The 18,337-nt window shown below is 28.5% G+C and overlaps 3 protein-coding genes across 11 annotated transcripts; 2 read left to right on the top strand and 1 right to left on the bottom strand.

Annotated features, from left to right (window-relative positions):
* Nucleotides 1-479: 479 nt before the first annotated feature.
* Nucleotides 480-8,671, bottom strand: LOC100877637 (serine/threonine-protein kinase SIK3). 5 transcript variants are annotated; one of them, XM_076536822.1, is made up of 13 exons: nucleotides 8,418-8,671; nucleotides 7,329-7,625; nucleotides 7,078-7,248; nucleotides 6,867-6,990; nucleotides 6,667-6,787; nucleotides 6,344-6,581; nucleotides 5,944-6,268; nucleotides 5,736-5,866; nucleotides 5,509-5,668; nucleotides 4,830-4,967; nucleotides 4,434-4,652; nucleotides 4,134-4,327; nucleotides 480-4,058 (listed from the first exon to the last, which is right to left on the bottom strand). In XM_076536822.1, exons 1-13 carry the CDS (start codon nucleotides 8,568-8,570, stop codon nucleotides 3,555-3,557), a joined length of 2,775 nt encoding a protein of 924 aa, XP_076392937.1. In that variant the 5' UTR covers nucleotides 8,571-8,671; the 3' UTR covers nucleotides 480-3,554. The 5 variants fall into 5 exon arrangements, with proteins under 5 accessions (XP_076392937.1, XP_012151879.1, XP_003708050.1 ...); XM_012296489.2 differs by having other exon boundaries at nucleotides 4,434-4,607; XM_003708002.3 differs by having other exon boundaries at nucleotides 4,434-4,655; nucleotides 8,418-8,669.
* Nucleotides 8,672-9,576: 905 nt separating this feature from the next.
* On the top strand, nucleotides 9,577-12,216 carry Zip102B (Zinc/iron regulated transporter-related protein 102B). Of its 2 annotated transcripts, none has more exons than XM_003708003.3 (5): nucleotides 9,577-10,287; nucleotides 10,438-10,564; nucleotides 10,793-11,019; nucleotides 11,088-11,222; nucleotides 11,309-12,216. In XM_003708003.3, the coding sequence occupies exons 1-5, from the start codon at nucleotides 10,192-10,194 to the stop codon at nucleotides 11,555-11,557; spliced, it is 834 nt and encodes a 277-aa protein (XP_003708051.1). In that variant the 5' UTR covers nucleotides 9,577-10,191; the 3' UTR covers nucleotides 11,558-12,216. The 2 variants fall into 2 exon arrangements, with proteins under 2 accessions (XP_003708051.1, XP_076393009.1); XM_076536894.1 differs by having other exon boundaries at nucleotides 9,581-10,287; nucleotides 10,385-10,564.
* Nucleotides 12,217-12,404: 188 nt separating this feature from the next.
* Nucleotides 12,405-17,152, top strand: Lkb1 (Lkb1/serine/threonine kinase 11). Of its 4 annotated transcripts, none has more exons than XM_012296493.2 (6): nucleotides 12,405-12,991; nucleotides 14,199-14,319; nucleotides 14,758-14,943; nucleotides 15,074-15,210; nucleotides 15,336-15,679; nucleotides 16,307-16,446. In XM_012296493.2, the coding sequence occupies exons 1-6, from the start codon at nucleotides 12,645-12,647 to the stop codon at nucleotides 16,363-16,365; spliced, it is 1,194 nt and encodes a 397-aa protein (XP_012151883.1). In that variant the 5' UTR covers nucleotides 12,405-12,644; the 3' UTR covers nucleotides 16,366-16,446. The 4 variants fall into 4 exon arrangements, with proteins under 4 accessions (XP_012151883.1, XP_076392990.1, XP_012151882.1 ...); XM_076536875.1 differs by lacking the exon at nucleotides 16,307-16,446 and adding an exon at nucleotides 16,773-17,152 and having other exon boundaries at nucleotides 12,407-12,828; nucleotides 14,252-14,319; XM_012296492.2 differs by having other exon boundaries at nucleotides 12,408-12,991; nucleotides 16,321-16,446.
* The last annotated feature ends 1,185 nt before the right edge of the window (nucleotides 17,153-18,337 follow it).

Raw genomic sequence — 18,337 nt, 5'->3', positions numbered from 1 at the left:
CCAGTGGGCTTTTGTTTTGTATATTTCTTATACCATCAGTTCTTTCCTATGTTCACATACTTTTGCTCACTTTAGGAAGTGATCCTACTGAAGTTAGCCGAGATGCGCGAGAGAGATTATGATTAGATATGATCTCTCATTGAGCAGAAGATACAACAGTTTTCCTATAATTTTTATTATCAATCTTATCTAATAAGAACTCATAATATTTATTCTTGACTATTATAAAAATTATTAATGTTTCATATTTATTTTTTATAATAAAAATTTTAAACACTTTACCTTTTATGTATTATTCTAATGAAATAATACTATAGAAGATTAATTTATAATGTATTTATATAATCCAACAATGTCATACCTCATATCAGGCTGAACTAAAGTATAAAATTATACAAAAATTTACAATGAATAATAAATATTTATACTTAAGTCTTTAGCCTAATACAGGAAGAATGGTCACATTAAAAATGCAGATATCTTGAATATTTTTTTATTTTATCATATTCAATCAATATGTATTGTATCTACCTAGCCATTAGTATATTTAGAAATCACAGTCTTAGTTGAAGAATTGACAGCAGAAAATACTATCTGTATCCTATCCATATAGTAAATGTTTACAATGTACATAGTTTTGTTTCTGCATACATACACACTGTATGTATCCTAAATGAATAATTATGTATAGTGTTATTTACAATAATTTGAATTATGTCGATCTAAACTTTCCATTGGTATGCACTGTTGTGCGTAGTTGATAGTAGTATTTAACCCATTTTCCATCAATACATAATTGTTTTAAGGGCATACTCAAACATGTCACAAAAATATTATTAAAATAAGCGTATGCTCAATAATTAAATGTCAAATCATTTAGTACTTCTGTTATATACATTTCACTTTTTAAAAGAAAATGAAATAATATTATTGATAACATTTAATATAATTAAAAAATTTCAAATATAATTTTGTAACAGCTTTCATGTCAATAGGGCTTTATAACTTGCATAATAAGCATATTTTGTGATTAGATTTATACATAAATATCAGATTACATATTTCAGAACTGTAAAATAAATTACAATTTATAAGGAAGACCCAAACTAGTACTGTAATGCATAAAATGTTTCTAAAGATTAATCAAAATATTATTTGCCAAACGTTCAAAAGCAATATTTTTTTATAATGATCTATAACAGAATACATTACAGTATGTATTACACAATAAATAATTTTTTAAGAAATTATTAAAGTATATTACAATATTTAGTGGTATATTCATTATAGAAGAAAGCTTCAAAATAATAAATTAATTAATAAACAATTAATTGTTTGGTGGAAATTGGGCATTGTATAGTTTTAAAAGGCTACTCTCACTTGGCTAACTAATGAAATTAATTAGTTCATATAATTAGAAAGCACGGAAATTCATAGTTTGATTTAAATGATGCAAATATCATTTTGGTTTTTTGTTAATTCTTTTTTCATTTTTTAAACTGAACTGTGATTCTCATTAAATATATAGTTTATATGTACATATTCCCATAGGAAATTTGATAATAAAATATGTTGTGAAAACATTTGTTTTAACAAAGATTCAGTGAACTAGAGTATTAAAAATAGTTAGCTCAAATAGAATAGCCTGTATAATATATATATACATATATAATATATATACATGTACATATATATATATATATATCTGTGTAATTTAGAAATTTCTAAACAGTATATATCATGTATTTACACTAAATTTCGTTATTTACATAAATATAGAAGTATTGTTACTTCCAAAAAACTTAAATTAACCCATGATCTAAATTGGAATACTCAAAAAGAAAATGTATATTAGTACAAGAACTACCATGCTGCTGAATATTATTCGCAGAATACAACTTGTATTTGTTTGCTCTTTTATATTTATACATATCAGAAAATAACATTAATTTAAGAATGCTATGTTTAAACATTAGATTATTAAATCTAATACGAGAGTAAAAACATCAATCACTAAAATATGTATTTTCTTCGAAAAAAGAAAATCAAATACATATAGTAACAAAATAAGACAGATAAAATAAAATATACAAGTTGTATTCTGTAAAACAATCATTGCAACTTGTACTATAAACAAGAAATATTTCTTTGTATATTTTTTTGCTTAATTCATAAACAAATAAATTTCGAAAAATATTTGATGTTAAATCAGTTAAAACTTCTAGCTCTTTTCATACGCCGACACTAATATAATGTCTTTTACCTAATCATTGTAATATATAATTAATAATAATATGATTCAACCTAATTACAGTTTCATTTTATGATAACTAGTCATTTACTATGGATGTTCACATATTATTTTTTAGAATACGGACAATAAAAAATACCTTTCGTATTTAACAGTATAAAAGCAACTCAACTCTTTGGTTACACAAGGAGAGCTAGGTTGCATACTTTCCTTTTTAAATGATTTAAAATGCTTTACAAGCACAACAAGCGGAAAGTATACTTCTCCTACATCGATTTTTTCCTTTTAGTTTTAAAAATTAATAAAATCGTTGATTATGATATTAAGCAAATATCATTCGCTTATGAATTGCAGTAAACGCAATGTCCGATTTTAAAAAAGAAAGATATACAATCATAACTCAGTCTATGTAGTTTTTTTAACTACAAACCACAATAAAGTATTTGCACTATATAAAAGATTACATATATATACTTCTACCTATTATCCAACAAAATGATATTTGTACCAGAAACAAGAAGGCAATTCTTTCCAGTTCCAATAACATAAAAGAAAAAGGTTGCGATCATTATAAAACGAATATTTACAGACATGGAATATGTGTCAAGGAATTAAAACCGTTTGACAATAAAATAAACGTTGTAAAATCGATATAAAATATTTCCGTTATTTTAGAAAGACACGGATCACCGTTTACATTTTGCCATCTAATCCGGTACAAAAGACGTTTTCCTTTTTGCCTAAACTAAACGAAAGGGCACCTGCTGATTATTAAAAACAGTAGAATATGAATTTACTATCTACGAACTTCTAACACGAAGACAAACATTCTACAAAAAGGAATGGTATGTGATGTACATTAACAATTAAACTTTTATGAAAATCGTCTTGTTTTGTTAATACTTAAATCGTTTAAAAACAGCAAAACCGTACGTCCTGCTTACATAAAAGTATATATGTATATTTGTATATATCTTTTAAAGTCTTAATACCAAGACTTTAAAAGATTATCGTAACTTTTCTTTTCTAACTTCATATTATGCATAAGTTAACGTGAATTCTTTTCTTTTTAATCTATAAATCAAATGAAAAAAAAAAAAATGAAAAAAAAAAGAAACATTCAAAAGTGAAGCACACTGAATTTTATACATGTATATGAATGTATTAATATAAAGAATGGTATGCTTCAAGTACTTTCTCGTACATATGCAGCATGCATGTGCAATACTGTAATGAGTGGTGTGTGGCACCAGGAATGTAACGTAACGTATAAGAAAAACATTATATTATATGCTGGTTGTCGTCAAACGGTAATGCACGAGATCAGCTGTTGACAAAGTTGACTGTACTGTAATTGGTCCCCACTAATTCTTCGCATTTTAATGCCTTTTACTTCTTTCTCCTCAGATTCACATACTCTAAGTTCAATTTGAACACCACCTGGGTATTCTAAACTAAGCCCACTACCCTTCACTTCTTCTCTAGAGAAGATAAATCCTTTTGGAGGGGCTCTTGCATCTATTATTTGTTTCACACGGCCTAATATAGCTTCAGAATTCAACCTACTCGATTCATCTGATAAAGTAACTTCAACTTCCGTAGGTATTGATGTATTTAATGGCCTACCAATACCACGTGTGATGCTCGGTCTCGTCGTATCACACGGCTCGGAGATCATAAAACTGGGAAGTGGACTATAATGAGGTAACGTATCCTCCAGCGAATCAGGGGATGGTGATGGCGATGGTGAACAACTGATAAGTGTCACTTGTCCTCCAAGATCTGTTACAGATATTTGAGGCGGTACCTATAACAAGAAAGCGTGGTATTTATCTATTAAAAGCTGGAACAACAGAAATATAAGGAATAGATTATTACTTACTCTTGATATTTCTACAGGATGCTCTTCTTGAATCATATCTAAAGCTGGACTATTACTAGGTGAATAACTGACTGGCGTAGTAGCTGGTGATCTATGATGTCTCAATGGACTCAAATCTAATGGTGTTGCTGGTGGTTGCGTTGGAGTACCATGAACTATACTGCCCTGGACTGCTGTGGTCAATCCACTTAACCCTATCAATATGAATATTTTAACAAATGAAATATAATTTTATAACATTATTTTTCAACTTTTACAGTAATAAATAAAAATTTCAAAGTTTATTATAATAAGAAATACCTTGTGTGATTGCAGCCACCCCTCTTTCATGTACAGGAGATCCAGGAATACTTGCAGGACTATGTGATGGTGATGCTAACCTCTGCAGCTGTTGATACTCTTGTTGAAGTGCTTGAATTCCAGGGCCAGGTGGACCGGAACCTTCTGACGCTCTCCGAACAGGCGAGTATCGTTCTGTAGAAACGTGAGTACTTGGTTCTTTGTATGAATCTCTATTACCTACTGTAAACAATGAAATATAAATTACTTAATAAATTATTCAATTACTGAAATTGTACGAATCAAACTTCTATACAGTCCATATATAAGTACTATACATAAATATGTAGTGAATAAATAATATTTAGAACAATTACTTCTATTTATACAAAATGCAAAATACCACACAAAAATTACCAGTGCTAGTATGATACAAGGAAGTCTTCCTATGATGTGGAAGTGTTGATCCTCTAAGGTGAGTTGGTAAGAGCCGTGATGGAAGGTAAGCTCTATTCATCCTAGCTTCCACCTCCATTACCATTTCCGGGTTTATAACTACATGCATATTACCAACCAACGAGGCACGGCAGTGCAGTGGACACAAAAAAACCATGCAAAATCAAAAATAATATAAAATGAAACACTATAATTAAGGTCAAAAAATTAAACATTTTAAAAATTGTGGAAAGTATAGTGCATATGTATACTGCATCAATAAATAAAACAATTAAAATAAAATTATTTAAAGTATAACATATTTACATTTAATATATAGTAAATCGTATTGTAAATATAAATATATTTATATGGATATATAACTGACAACAAGAATAATTCTTTTTTAAACGGAAACACTTATCATGCACTATCAAAGGAAAAAATATCAATGTGCAAATACTGCAACAGCAAAAAAAATATGAACAAAGCATAATGATCATACTTACAGCTTTAAAACCGAAGTAATATACCAAGCTTTTATATTAAATTATATAGCAAATCATAATAATCGAATCTCACTGAAGTGATGTGAAATATGTTATAATAAAGTGCATTGGTAATGTGCACACGAATACCTGAAAGGTATAATCCACAGTACCTGGTCTTTGCATGACGGCAGTAAGACCACTTCGTCTTCTTCTATCACTACCACCACTACCACTTCCACTGTTATTGCCATTCGCATCTCCATTTCCAGTATTAACTCCCACATTTAACGACTGAGTACACGGTACAAGCGTTGGACTTCCACTTTGTATCTATAAAATTTTATACAATAATAACATTTAATATTAAATTGTAATGATTTTTAATCATTTTTCTTACAGGTTGTAAATGTTCTCTACTCCCAGGTTGACTCCATCCTCCATCTTCACCACTAGAATTACTGCCATGTTGCTGGTAGAAGACATGAAGATTAGCTCCACCATCTGAAGCTCTTCTTCCGAAACCTCCCGCTAAAATGAATCCAATATTTATTACAAATAAAGAAAATGAATTATCCCAGATGCAGAAAAAATATTATTTCACTTACTTGCTCCCATCACAGGGGGTGGTTTCAATAAATGTTGATCTTTGATTTGAAAGTTTTGAGGAGGTTGATGTTGAACTAAAGGAAGATTTAGTGGCAGATTTGTATGAGGTAACACCTGAGGATCAGTGTTATTACACTGTAGTATAGGAAGGAGTCGTAATGCCGGATCGCCTGATGTATGATTATAGTTATATGGATATTGTGTTGATGGCTGATGCGCTGTATCACCAGGTCCAACTGTATGTCTTCTTGTTGTGTGATAAGGTGTGCCAGGTGAAAGCTGCATTCCACTTCTTTCTTCTGTTTCTGCTTCTGTATCGCCGAACTTAATAAAAGAGAAAAAAATAAATAAGTTTTAAAATGCAATTTTATATAAAACTAAATGTAACCGGATATTTACTTTTTCTAATTGGTGTGCTCCATCATGAGCATAATCTCCAGTTATACTTTGTATACTGGGTAAACTAGACATTGTTGATTCTAATCGATCAACGAGAAGATTATATATTGCTGATACATGATCAAAAGCATTTCCTTGGACTGCACTTAATAATGTTTCTGCTGTAAGCCCAGGTAATTTCAACATATTGTCTATTACTATCTGATTTAATTGTGGTGGCACATTTTCAGGGCTACACCTACAAAATATATAATTAAACAATACCACAACATGGTATTATTAATTGTTTTATAAATATAATAGGCGTTATTGCTTGTATGTACCCTCCTGGTTCAGGTTCTGTTGTACCATCTCCACCCATCCAAGAATGTGCTAAAATTTGTAAAATACTTAAACGCCGTTCTGGTTCTACTACCAACATATGTCTAATTAGCTTTTCACATTCTGTAAAAACATGACAAAATAAATTAGAAACATAGAAAATATTCATTATTTAATATGATTCTGTTAAAATATATTTTACCTGCAGACATAAAAAATGGTATTCTGAATTTCCCTGAGATTACTACAGAGCGTAGTACCTGCATTGTGGGACCATCAAAGGGCAATGCACCACAAACCAATACATACAGGACAACACCAAGACTCTAAAATCAATTAATTAAGATTATTATTTTATTATATAAAAATTTTAAGCAGTAACATAAAAAAAAATATATTTTAAAACAACATACCCACACATCAGCCCGTGGACCATCATAATGCTTTCCTTCAAAAATTTCTGGAGCAGCATATGGTGGTGAACCACACCAAGTGCTAAGTGGAACACCTGGAGTATATTCATTACTAAACCCAAAATCTGCAAGTTTTATATTATTGTCTGCATCAAGTAGTAAATTCTCAGCCTAAAATAATAATACATATAATTGTATTAAATTCTTTATAAGCTTTCCAATAAATTAAAAAAAGAAATATATATTTAAACCTTAAGATCTCTATGAACAACCCTTTGTTGATGAAGATAACGAACAGCAAGAACAATCTGACGAAAAATTCGTCTTGCCTCTGGTTCTGGCATTCTTCCATTTCTTACAAGATGATCAAATATCTCCCCTCCAGGAGCATATTCAGTAACCAAATATATCATCTTTTCTGTTTCCATAACTTGATATAATCTTATAATATGTGGATGTCTTAATCGTTTCATTATATGTACTTCGCGAAAAATTTTAGCCAAAGTTTCTTCATTTAACTTCGTCTTATCTATAATTTTAATAGCAACCTACAAAAAATATTTATTAAAGTTTATATGTATGTATCAACATGTATCATTTAAGAAATGTATATCACAGAATAAATACATTAGACTATATACAATTAAAAATTAAACATTAATATCAATAAATCAAATCAATATTTATAAATCAAAAATGTTAAAGATATAGTTATATACACATTTAAAACTTTTACATACGTATACACTACAATAAAATTTATAACAACAACTGAAAACTAAAGAAATTAATAATAACAGATTTACATTCTATTATTTACAGATATTCCCTTATAATAAAACAACAAAAGTGTACATAAATTTGTTCGTATTACTATTATCATAAAAACTGTTTAAGTTATAATATTAAGGAATATCATAGTACTATGATACTTATACATTTTTATACAAAAACGAAAAAAATACGCTAAGAGAAAAAATTGAATAAAATTAATGTAAACTAAAAAAACTACTGCAATGAAAAATTTCCATGTACACGTACGTATGATACTTGTACTTCAATTTTATATTGATACTCGATACATAATTAGTGGTAATGATTTGAAAAACATCGAAGAAACATATTTCAATCGATTTAGTAGTGTTTGTTAGTAATATCGGTTCGTAAACTATTATTTATAATTAATTCTTTCCATGTTGTAGTACATTGTCGTTACGTAGGAACCTTTTAAAAAGCACTAAAGACGATGAAATTTATATTTTCACGTCGTTATTCAAAAATATAACGACAAAATGACGGATTCCGTGTTTGCAAGAAAAAGATCTTAACAATAAACTTACCTTGGATTTAGTTACAACATGGGTAGCCATTTTGACAACAGCAAAATTTCCCTTGCCAATAGTTTTTTCCAATTCGTAATAACCGACACGAATAAGTTTATTGACAGAAAATTCCTGCGAAACCTCATTGTGCGACGTCGTCGCGGATGCCATTTTTCAATCACTTGTCTCACTCAGCTCGTTACCAATCACTTACTGCTTAGTACACTGATATTTTCACCAGAGGTGCCACTAGTCATAAACACATCTGCCATCTAGCGAAATAATTCAAATTAACAAAACCAAAAAATATATTATATTAATATTAATAATTACTATGTGAATATCATAATAATATCTCATATAAATGTGTTGATAACAAAAAATGAGAAATAAGTTATATAGTTCCAAGTACTTACTTTGTTATATATCTATTCGTTTTATGAAAGATCATACTCATTGGAAGACGAGTTTTTACACATTTTGTTCATATCAGTCCTGATAGGTTCAAGTACAGATGTAGGAATAATAATTTCATATCTATTATTTAATTAATTAATAAAAGTTTATATCGAATTTACATAATAGAGCTAATTGCAATAGGTTTCCCATCACATGGTGTTGCTCCGCTAGTTTCCTATTCAGCAGTAAACAGCTCATTTCGTGCAACTCAACTAACTTCAGTAATCTCGTTTCCACTTAGAGATACCCGACTATGACTCTCTTTCAACTGGGTCGATCATATACAATATGGTCCAAAATTTGTAAAAAGGAGGAAAAGCTGCTCATACAGGGATAATACAAAATAAAAGATCACCGGGTATATACGATTAGTGTCATGAACCTTGCAAACACGCATGCACGTTGCTCTTGGTTACCAAACGTGCATGGTCAAATCAAAGCCGAATTGCGCAAAACGAACGAAAACTTCTATCGACAAGCATATTCTATTTAATAAACTCATATTTCTTAGAGAAAATTAATAAATAAATATATTCTGTGTGGACTATATATGCTTTCTGCTTTGACAGTCATATATAAGCGTATATACTTAGTGATTTTTTATTAGGTACGCTACTTACATGAGCGTTTCTTTTTTCCTATTAATACATTTTGATCCACCGTGTACATGATGCGCGGAGTTAAAAGCGCATAATAATAGTACAACATTAAATAGTGAGGAGACTACTGAAGTTAGTCAAGTTGCGTAATTTGAAGTTTGATCTTCCGTAGAATGAAAAATAGTTATAATAAATTCTTATACGCCATTTATATAAATAAATATTCTCCATACTTTTTATTTATGTGTAGTTGAATTTATAAATTTATATTAAAAATTTGATGGATTATATACATAATCTTTTCAGTCATACATATTCAATCGCATTAATACATTTCAATGTTACAGTACATAAGAAGCTTTTCTTTGAATAAACAATGTTACTCTTGTTAAAAAATTAATTTTTAATTACTATTTTAAATATTAATTATATATTTAACGAAGTAACAACTTTTTAAAGTAAATCAGTAATAATGTTTTCTATGGTCGTAAAAGCGGGTCGCTTTTATAGCATTCTCGTGATCATAGCACTCACCGCGAAAACTGCTACGTAGACAAAACAGATTGTTAAGCATGAATAAAAGTTGTTTTTTTAACTAAGCTGTAGCATTAGAGAGAACTAAACTATTTTAGAAAATACTAAGTAGTCGATTGGTTGATTACAAATTCTAATATAAAAATACCAAATCGATGAGGCGAATACCTATATTTATTAACAAAAATACATCTTAAAAAATGGAAGAAAGTTCGGTTTTGTGGATGCTTTCACTTGTAATGTTAATTGGTTCTTGCATAGCTGGATCCTTACCATTAGTTATAAATTTATCTGAGGTAATGTTTTCATTGATTTTGGTGGTAGATGAAAAGACAACACCTTTTTTATCTATCAGTTTCTGTGATTGTCATGTACTTGAACTACTGGTTACAGATTCTACAAAGAACTCCATGATCATGAACATCATGAACCTTTAATCTTTCTAGGATAAATTACAACTGGTTTCGATACTCGGTGCCGGACTTCTTGTAGGCACTGCACTAGCCGTTATTATACCTGAAGGTATAAGAGCATTGTTTACTGGAGGAAGCAACAATGACCAAGGATTTCATAGTTAGTATTAAAGTAATTCAACTAAACTATAGTAATAATTGTAATATCATAATTTATTATAATTAATAATATAATCATTTTTCATTTATTTGATATACTACAATAAAAAAGAAACATTTTTATCTTAAAAAGTTTTTATTTTGCATAATCAATTTAAATACGTAAAGTTTTTATTTGGAACTTAGTCTAATTCGAATATAATTTACTATTCTTGATTTTTGTTTTTAGATGATCCTCACTCCTTAATAGGTATTAGTTTAATACTTGGTTTTGTATTTATGCTTCTGGTTGATCAGTGTTCAGCTAGAAGAAGCGGTGGAAGAGAAAAAAGTGTTACTGCTACTATAGGTCTTGTAGTTCATGCAGCAGCAGATGGAGTAGCGTTAGGAGCTGCTGCAACAACGTCACAAGCTGACGTAGAATTGATTGTTTTCTTAGCAATAATGTTGCATAAGGTAACCAATTATTGTATAATAAACAGAATATGCGGAATGTACTAAATAAGTTAAAAAATTTATCATAGGCACCTGCTGCATTTGGTCTTGTATCATTTTTACTTCATGAAGGAGTAGATAGAAAAAGAATAGGTAGACATCTTCTAGTATTTTCTTTTGCTGCGCCTTGTCTTGCTCTTCTAACATATTTTGGTATTGGGAAGGTAAATTATTTTAATTTTAAACAGTTGAATATTATTTAAATATTTTAAATATTTTATGTACTACTATAAAATAATTGTTTTTTTAGGAGGGAAAAGAAACACTTAGCAATGTTAATGCCACTGGCTTGGCAATGTTGTTTAGTGCAGGTACATTCCTATATGTTGCAACTGTACATGTATTACCAGAATTAATGACAAGAAATAACAGCAGTTATGCGCATCTACCCACTGCTGAAAATATTACAGTGTCTTCTGGACTTAAAGTTAAGGAAATACTAGTTTTAGTGACAGGCTCATTTTTACCTGCATTAATTACTACGGGTCACCACCATTGATAATATGTCATATAAAAATACATCTGTTTTCTCATTATATGTAATATAAAATGACCCTTTGATTATAAAGTATAATTTTTTAATGCATTCCATGATTTTTGTATAAAATCATGAAGTGACACCTAGATGTTTTTTGGTTTAAACATCTGTTTTGGAAGATATATACTTTCATGTATTGTACATAATTGTAGAAAGAGCATATCATAATTACTACATACATTTGTATAAATTCGAGGAGAATGGAATAGGATACAAAATTGTGTAACATACTGGGAACGTTTTGAGTAAGGTTTCATTTTACAATGAAATTTCCGAATTATTATTTATTAGTAAATGAAATTTTTGATACATACAATAAATTAAATATCTTTCTTCGCACGGTGTTCCATTATTTTAGTCAGTATTATATTGTTTAGAACATTTCTTAAGAAGATATATCTCACGTTGTAATTTAGCAATACCTATTAATCAACTCATTTTTATTGATTTTTATATCTTATAAAACTGGATCTGAATAAAAGCTACTCTGTATGGTGGCAAAAACATTTTTATAAAAAGCGTCTGATGTGTATTATAAATTCGGCTGAAATAATTATTTACATTGTCCATACATTATATTTTTTTGACCAATTTTCAATAAAAATCATTTTATACACTTACATCTACATGTGTATATGTTGCACACGAATATATTTTTCATAAAATTAAATAACATTCTTTTATGACTGTAACTAATTTCCATTATAAAATGAATAATTATAATCATTAAAATATAAAAAGGAAACCTAAAATAAACAAGGAAGCGAAATATTATATTTGTAAAGTCAAAAAATAATTTATGTAAATATGAAATAACTAATTAAATTTTTTATTTTCTGTTAGAAAACCAAAATACGCATTTTCGAATTTAAGCGCTAGTATAGTCAGTACACATGTGTTCCGGAACTAGGGTGATGATCGTGTCCTTTGTTATCACAAGCCGTGGTGGCATACACAGCTACAATTCACAACAATGGTGGTGCCGGTCGTGTTTTAGGTTAAAGTTGTGTGGTTTTCAGTGATTTTAGTCTGATTAGCATTGTGAAAAATGGACAATAGGATCACAATATGTGACCCAGACGAAGAAGAAGAAATCGACAATGAAATATTTCGAGATATTGAGCCAGTCACGTGGATCAACGATGATCCAAACTATGATTTGGATGAAATCAACATGTTCTTCCATAGGGTGGATTCAGATCAAATTATATATGAAGAAAAAAAGAAAAAATGTAAATTTATTGGTAAATATGTTATGGGTGATGTTCTTGGTGAAGGTAGTTACGGAAAGGTGAAAGAAGTGTTGGACTCAGAGACACTTTGTCGAAGAGCCGTGAAAATCTTAAAAAAGAAGAAACTTCGTAGAATCCCAAATGGAGAGCTTAACGTTCAACGGTATGATCAAGAAATTTTCATATTCTTTTAGGTGTTTCCACTTTTATAATAAAATTCATCGGAAGTAATTTAGATTGATAATATATTGATATGCAACGCAGAGACACATGTATACAGAATGTTTCTCAGATTTACATATAAAGTTTTATATTCTATAGATAAAAAGAAGACTAAAATTTTACATGACAAAAAGTTCACAAATGTTTTGTTAAAAGGTTACAATAAAAGTATGAAACGAAAAGGATCCAACATTTTCCCTTAGCCAAATATAAAACTAGCAAAAGTTTTTATTATTTTAGCTATCTGTTAATATAAAGTATATTTATTGCTTTTACATTAATGTTACTTTCATTTTGTGTTGTTAACTAATTAACTAATAGTTTAATTTCTTCCAAATGCCAAAAGTATTTTTAAATCAAGGGTACGCAGATATGCATTTCATTGTACAGTTCAGGCACCATATTTTTAGATTTTCTCATTGGCAATAGAAGAAGTAGACAGTACTTTAAATGCACAAAAATGCAGTTGTAAGTTGTTTAAGTTTCTGCCTCATTTTCTCCTAAAAGTTGGTAAGCTTTATATGGAAATTTATGGGATGTTCTGTATATATTTATTAAATTTTACAAGTACAACATCACATTGCTCATTTGCTACAACAATGATATATCTCAAAATTCATTATTTTTTTAGAAAGAAAAATTTTTGTTATTACTATTTTGACTAATAATATCTTAAAAATAAGTTTTTAAAAATGAGCAACTTTGGTATAATTATTAAACAAAGTTCTGACGTGTCTAAATATTTGAACTTCTTTGAGTTATATCATTATTGCAGCAGATAAGTGATATATTTAGTACTACATTCAGTTGTATTATTTGTTACTTAACATTTATACTAGTAAAACAAAAATAAGAAATGCACAAGAAATTAAAATAACAAATCTGATGTAAACATCTACAGAATTAAACACATGTTTCAATATAAAATTCACGTATAAACTGAAAAGATATAATGCAAATATAAATATTTAATATTATAAATCTAATGATACATTCGAACCAACTTATTAATTTTCATAGGTCAATTAACATTATCTTACAAAAGAAGTATATTGATATGCTAAAATAACATATGCTTTTTCTTTTTAAGTCATGTATATAATTACTTTCTATAATTCTAAATATTATTTGTTCGCATTCATTAACAGGGAGGTAAAACTATTAAGGATATTAAAACATAAGAATGTAATTAACCTTGTAGATGTTTTATATAATGATGAAAAGGAGAAGATGTACCTAGTTATGGAATTTTGTGTATGTGGATTACAGGTAAAGTTTAAAAGCCTTATATGGTTCATTTTAGAACATGTTGCACACATATCTTTATATAAATCAATACTTTATTGTATTTGAAATTTTAGATATAATTCATGTAAAAATTAGATATTTGTAAAAATTTATAATGCTTTCATAAAGATTTGTTAATAGTGTTTGCTATGCGTTATAATATTTTAAACTTGCTCATACCATTATATAAATTATATAATAATCAGAATAAGAACAATCATTTTGAAAAATTTAAAATAATCAAACAATTTGAAAAAATGAGAACCTTTTCTTAATTTTGTTGAATGTGCTTTTTACATGGCATAACAGCTTTATTTATTTTAAGAAATACTGTTATTTTATGCAAATGTCATATACATATAATGAAAAGCTGCATGGAATTTACAACAATTAGATTTCTATTTATTAGATTTTTTTCAGGATATGTTAGGGAGCGCGCCTCTTAAGAAGCTTCCAATTTGGCAAGCGCATGACTATTTCTGTCAGTTGTTGGATGGTTTAGAATACCTTTATAGTAAAGGAATAGTACACAAAGACATAAAGCCAGGGAATTTGTTATTAGCTTTAGATGGCACTTTGAAGATTAGTGATTTTGGAGTTGCAGAGGTATACATTTACTTTGCTTTTATGTTATATTGTTTCTACAAATTGTATGCTTACAAATAATAAAACAATGAAATATTAATAAAGTACACTCTATTAAAATTATACATCTTATGTTATATATTTTTGTTAGGCATTAGACATGTTTTCTGAAGATGATACCTGTAAAATGGGACAAGGTTCACCAGCATTTCAGCCTCCTGAAATTGCAAATGGCTGTGAAACATTTTCTGGTTTTAAAGTAGATATATGGAGCAGTGGAGTTACATTGTAAGTGTATGTTCATATAATTTAGTATTATATATAAAATATGCTATAAATTCTTTAGATTTTATTGTTTATAAAATAAATGATTTATTAAAAATTGTGTTAGTAAAATTATAAATATTTTACAGGTACAATATAACCACGGGTGAGTACCCTTTTCAAGGCGATAATATTTATAAATTATATGAAAATATAGGAAAAGGTGAATATACAATACCTGAAGAGGTAGAAGAACCTTTAAAATCTCTTATACAAGGAATGTTACAAAAAGATGCAGATAAAAGATTTAGTTTACAAGAAGTTAGAAAGCATCCATGGACTATATGCAGGCATCCTAGAACACAAGAAGAAGTGCCTATACCTCCTCTTAAAGGACACAAATGGCACAGTATGACTGTATTACCGTACCTGATGGAATATCATTATGGAGGTGACGACAATCCAACATATTATACTGAGCATCAGTTGAATGGTAAGCATTTTATATATTTGAATTTCGCACCATGCACCATGTTCTTATATTTATGTATTTAAAGTTAAGCTCTTAATTTATTATAGTATTTAATATCAGTTAATATATTTTTAACTAACAAAGGTAAGATATATATTGAAACCTGCATGTACAGCAAGACTGATAAAAAAAGAAATATAGAAATTTAATACAAATTAACTCTCAGCTATCATGCTACATTCAGTAGATCCAGTCATCAACTTTGGTGGCAAATATTTTTTAAGTATAATCTAATCACATCATCTGCTATAATTTTTGGTGTAAAAAGTGCAGTGTAACAATCATGCAACTGAAAAAAAGTATGACAACCGAAAGTTAATTTACGACTGATTGGCATTTGTGCAATAAAGATTTAGTAGAAATATTCTGTGATTGTGTTTTAACAAAATGAATGTAATACTTGCATGTATCTATGAACTGGAATGTATGTTGCATTATTTCATTTATTTTCTTCAGTTAAAAGAAGTTTTTTGAGAACTAATTTCATAATATTCATTGCAAAAGAGAAATATAACTAAAGGAGAAATACATTTGTGCAAATTTCAATTATACTGAAATAAAAAATACGTACGCTTCAGTAAAATATAGCTTTTGCTTTTCAGATTCTAAACGGAATACTGAACAATCTTTTTCAAATCGTCTACTAGTATTCTTATCAAAGACATGCACCATTCTGTAACAATGACATGTTTATATCTACCTATGATGTTGTGAGCTGACATAAACGGGTACTCTCTATATAGTGTATACCCTGCTTTGCCCATATGTATTTTGTAATATGTAAAACTGTATATAAATTAAATATTAGATCAATATTTTTGAGCAGAAACGCTCTTTTTAACATGAACATTAATCCTATGTATTAACTTTTGCAATGTTGTATATTTTATATCATATGTAGTAATATGACAATTATTGTAAAAAATTATTTATTTTGTATATCGCACAATTAAGCACAGTTAACATTTCGATCATATTAAAAAGCTAAAAATGAATTAACCCTTGTAATAAAGGTATACAAGCAAATAGTAATGAAATTCTTCTTTTTATTCAGAAGAAAAAAGGCTTCAAGAAATGGATAGAATCAGTGAAGACCAAAAAGCTACATGGAATAGTCACAACAAACCAAATCCACATCAAAGTAAACGAAGATGGCGTAAACCAATTTCTTGTATTAATGTTAAGAAATTTCCATCTTGTAAGCCATCGTGATTTGATACGTTGTTATGCTTATTTTTTTATTACATATTTTCCTGACTATGTCGGATGCAAAGTTTCTCTTCAATGGAGATGACTGAAAATTTAATAAGTGCTGAAGCGCTAGGATAAATACCTAGCTGCAGCTTGAATTGAATATAAAATTTAAACTAATTCGAAAACATTAAATGTCAACATTTGTGATATTAATATTAAATAGTCATAGTAGATAATTCATCATGCTCTGTTAATTACGAAGTTAACAACTCGACGCCCAAATAAAGTAATTTTCTTTCATGTGCCATAATGCAGTTACAATTACTAATATGTGTTGTTAACAACATTTTTTTTTTGTTTAATTTTTTCCTTTTTTTGTTGACCTAAATGATAAAAAAATCAATTTAAAAACCTCTATAAAAATGTTTTAAATTGATTTTTAATATCAATCATAAATTGATTTGACACTTTAATTAAACTCGTACTACCAGTACATTGCAAAATATATTATTTTAAATTTAATGTGCATAGTACTTTTATTAGTTCAAATGTTATTAAATACAAGCATTTGAACTATCTTTTATTTTTCATTAAAAACGAGAACTTTTAATTAATGAACTCGTTTATGTATTATGTTAACAAACTATTTGTAACATGCAGATTCAACAGTCAATGTTATAATGGAGGATAAAACAGATTATTTGGTTGTAACAAATAATGCTTGGTGCTGGTGAATACCAAATGCGTGTCACAAATACCATTTTTAATTGATATTGAAAATTTTCCTCCAATATATGTACATGTTAAAAATATTTTATATATAATTGTTATTTAGAAAATATGATCTGTGTTTGTAGACTCTATGTATATTATAATATTATCATTGCGAAATGACTTATAAACACTTAATGCAATACTTGTAACATGACTTAATATATAACAGATATTAATTCTCTTATGATGCAAGGATATAAATGATTGTTTTACATGCATACTTAGATATTATTGAAGCGTACTTGAATACTATTAAATCTAAACATGATATTGTTAATTTATATCTGCTTTTAAATCTCTTAAGTATTTCAAAATTGTGTTTTAATACGTTCCGTGCCAAGCCATTTCTGCCTGACTTGTCGTTCAGGCCATTTGATATTTTGAATAAAGATTGAAGACCTAACCGGTTAGGTTGGATTAGGTTAGGTCTGGATCTTTGGGTTAGGTTGGGTTAGGTTTGGTTTCATACCTAACATATTCCGTGCAAAGCCGTTTTTGCCTGATTGTCGTTCAGGCCATTTGATATTTTAATTAAAGATTGATATATTATCACACAATATTTCATTACATCATTAATACATATGTAATTTTCTTTTTCTTATGTTCTATACTGAATTTTGTATAATGCATCATTTTTTTGGTTGAAGTATA

Source organism: Megachile rotundata, chromosome 1 (assembly GCF_050947335.1).
Source record: "Megachile rotundata isolate GNS110a chromosome 1, iyMegRotu1, whole genome shotgun sequence".
In the NCBI taxonomy this organism is placed as follows: Eukaryota; Metazoa; Arthropoda; class Insecta; order Hymenoptera; family Megachilidae; genus Megachile; species Megachile rotundata.
Note: the sequence above shows the minus strand (reverse complement) of the source record. Positions and strands in the feature narration are given on the sequence as shown.

Bases quoted from the DNA above. Each gene is read 5' to 3' on its own strand.
- LOC100877637 (XM_003708002.3), bottom strand. From the start codon at position 8,570: ATGGCATCCGCGACGACGTCGCACAATGAGGTTTCGCAGGAATTTTCT. The intron at 7,249-7,328 runs GTTTAAATATAT...TTATTATTTTAG, and splicing joins TTGTTCATAGAGATCTTAAG to GCTGAGAATTTACTACTTGA. The intron at 6,582-6,666 runs GTACATACAAGC...TATATTTTGTAG, and splicing joins ACAGAACCTGAACCAGGAGG to GTGTAGCCCTGAAAATGTGC.
- Zip102B (XM_003708003.3), top strand. From the start codon at position 10,192: ATGGAAGAAAGTTCGGTTTTGTGGATGCTTTCACTTGTAATGTTAATT. The intron at 10,565-10,792 runs GTTAGTATTAAA...TTTTGTTTTTAG, and splicing joins CAATGACCAAGGATTTCATA to ATGATCCTCACTCCTTAATA. The intron at 11,020-11,087 runs GTAACCAATTAT...AATTTATCATAG, and splicing joins TAGCAATAATGTTGCATAAG to GCACCTGCTGCATTTGGTCT.
- Lkb1 (XM_003708004.3), top strand. From the start codon at position 12,645: ATGGACAATAGGATCACAATATGTGACCCAGACGAAGAAGAAGAAATC. The intron at 14,320-14,757 runs GTAAAGTTTAAA...GATTTTTTTCAG, and splicing joins TTTGTGTATGTGGATTACAG to GATATGTTAGGGAGCGCGCC. The intron at 14,944-15,073 runs GTATACATTTAC...TATTTTTGTTAG, and splicing joins GTGATTTTGGAGTTGCAGAG to GCATTAGACATGTTTTCTGA.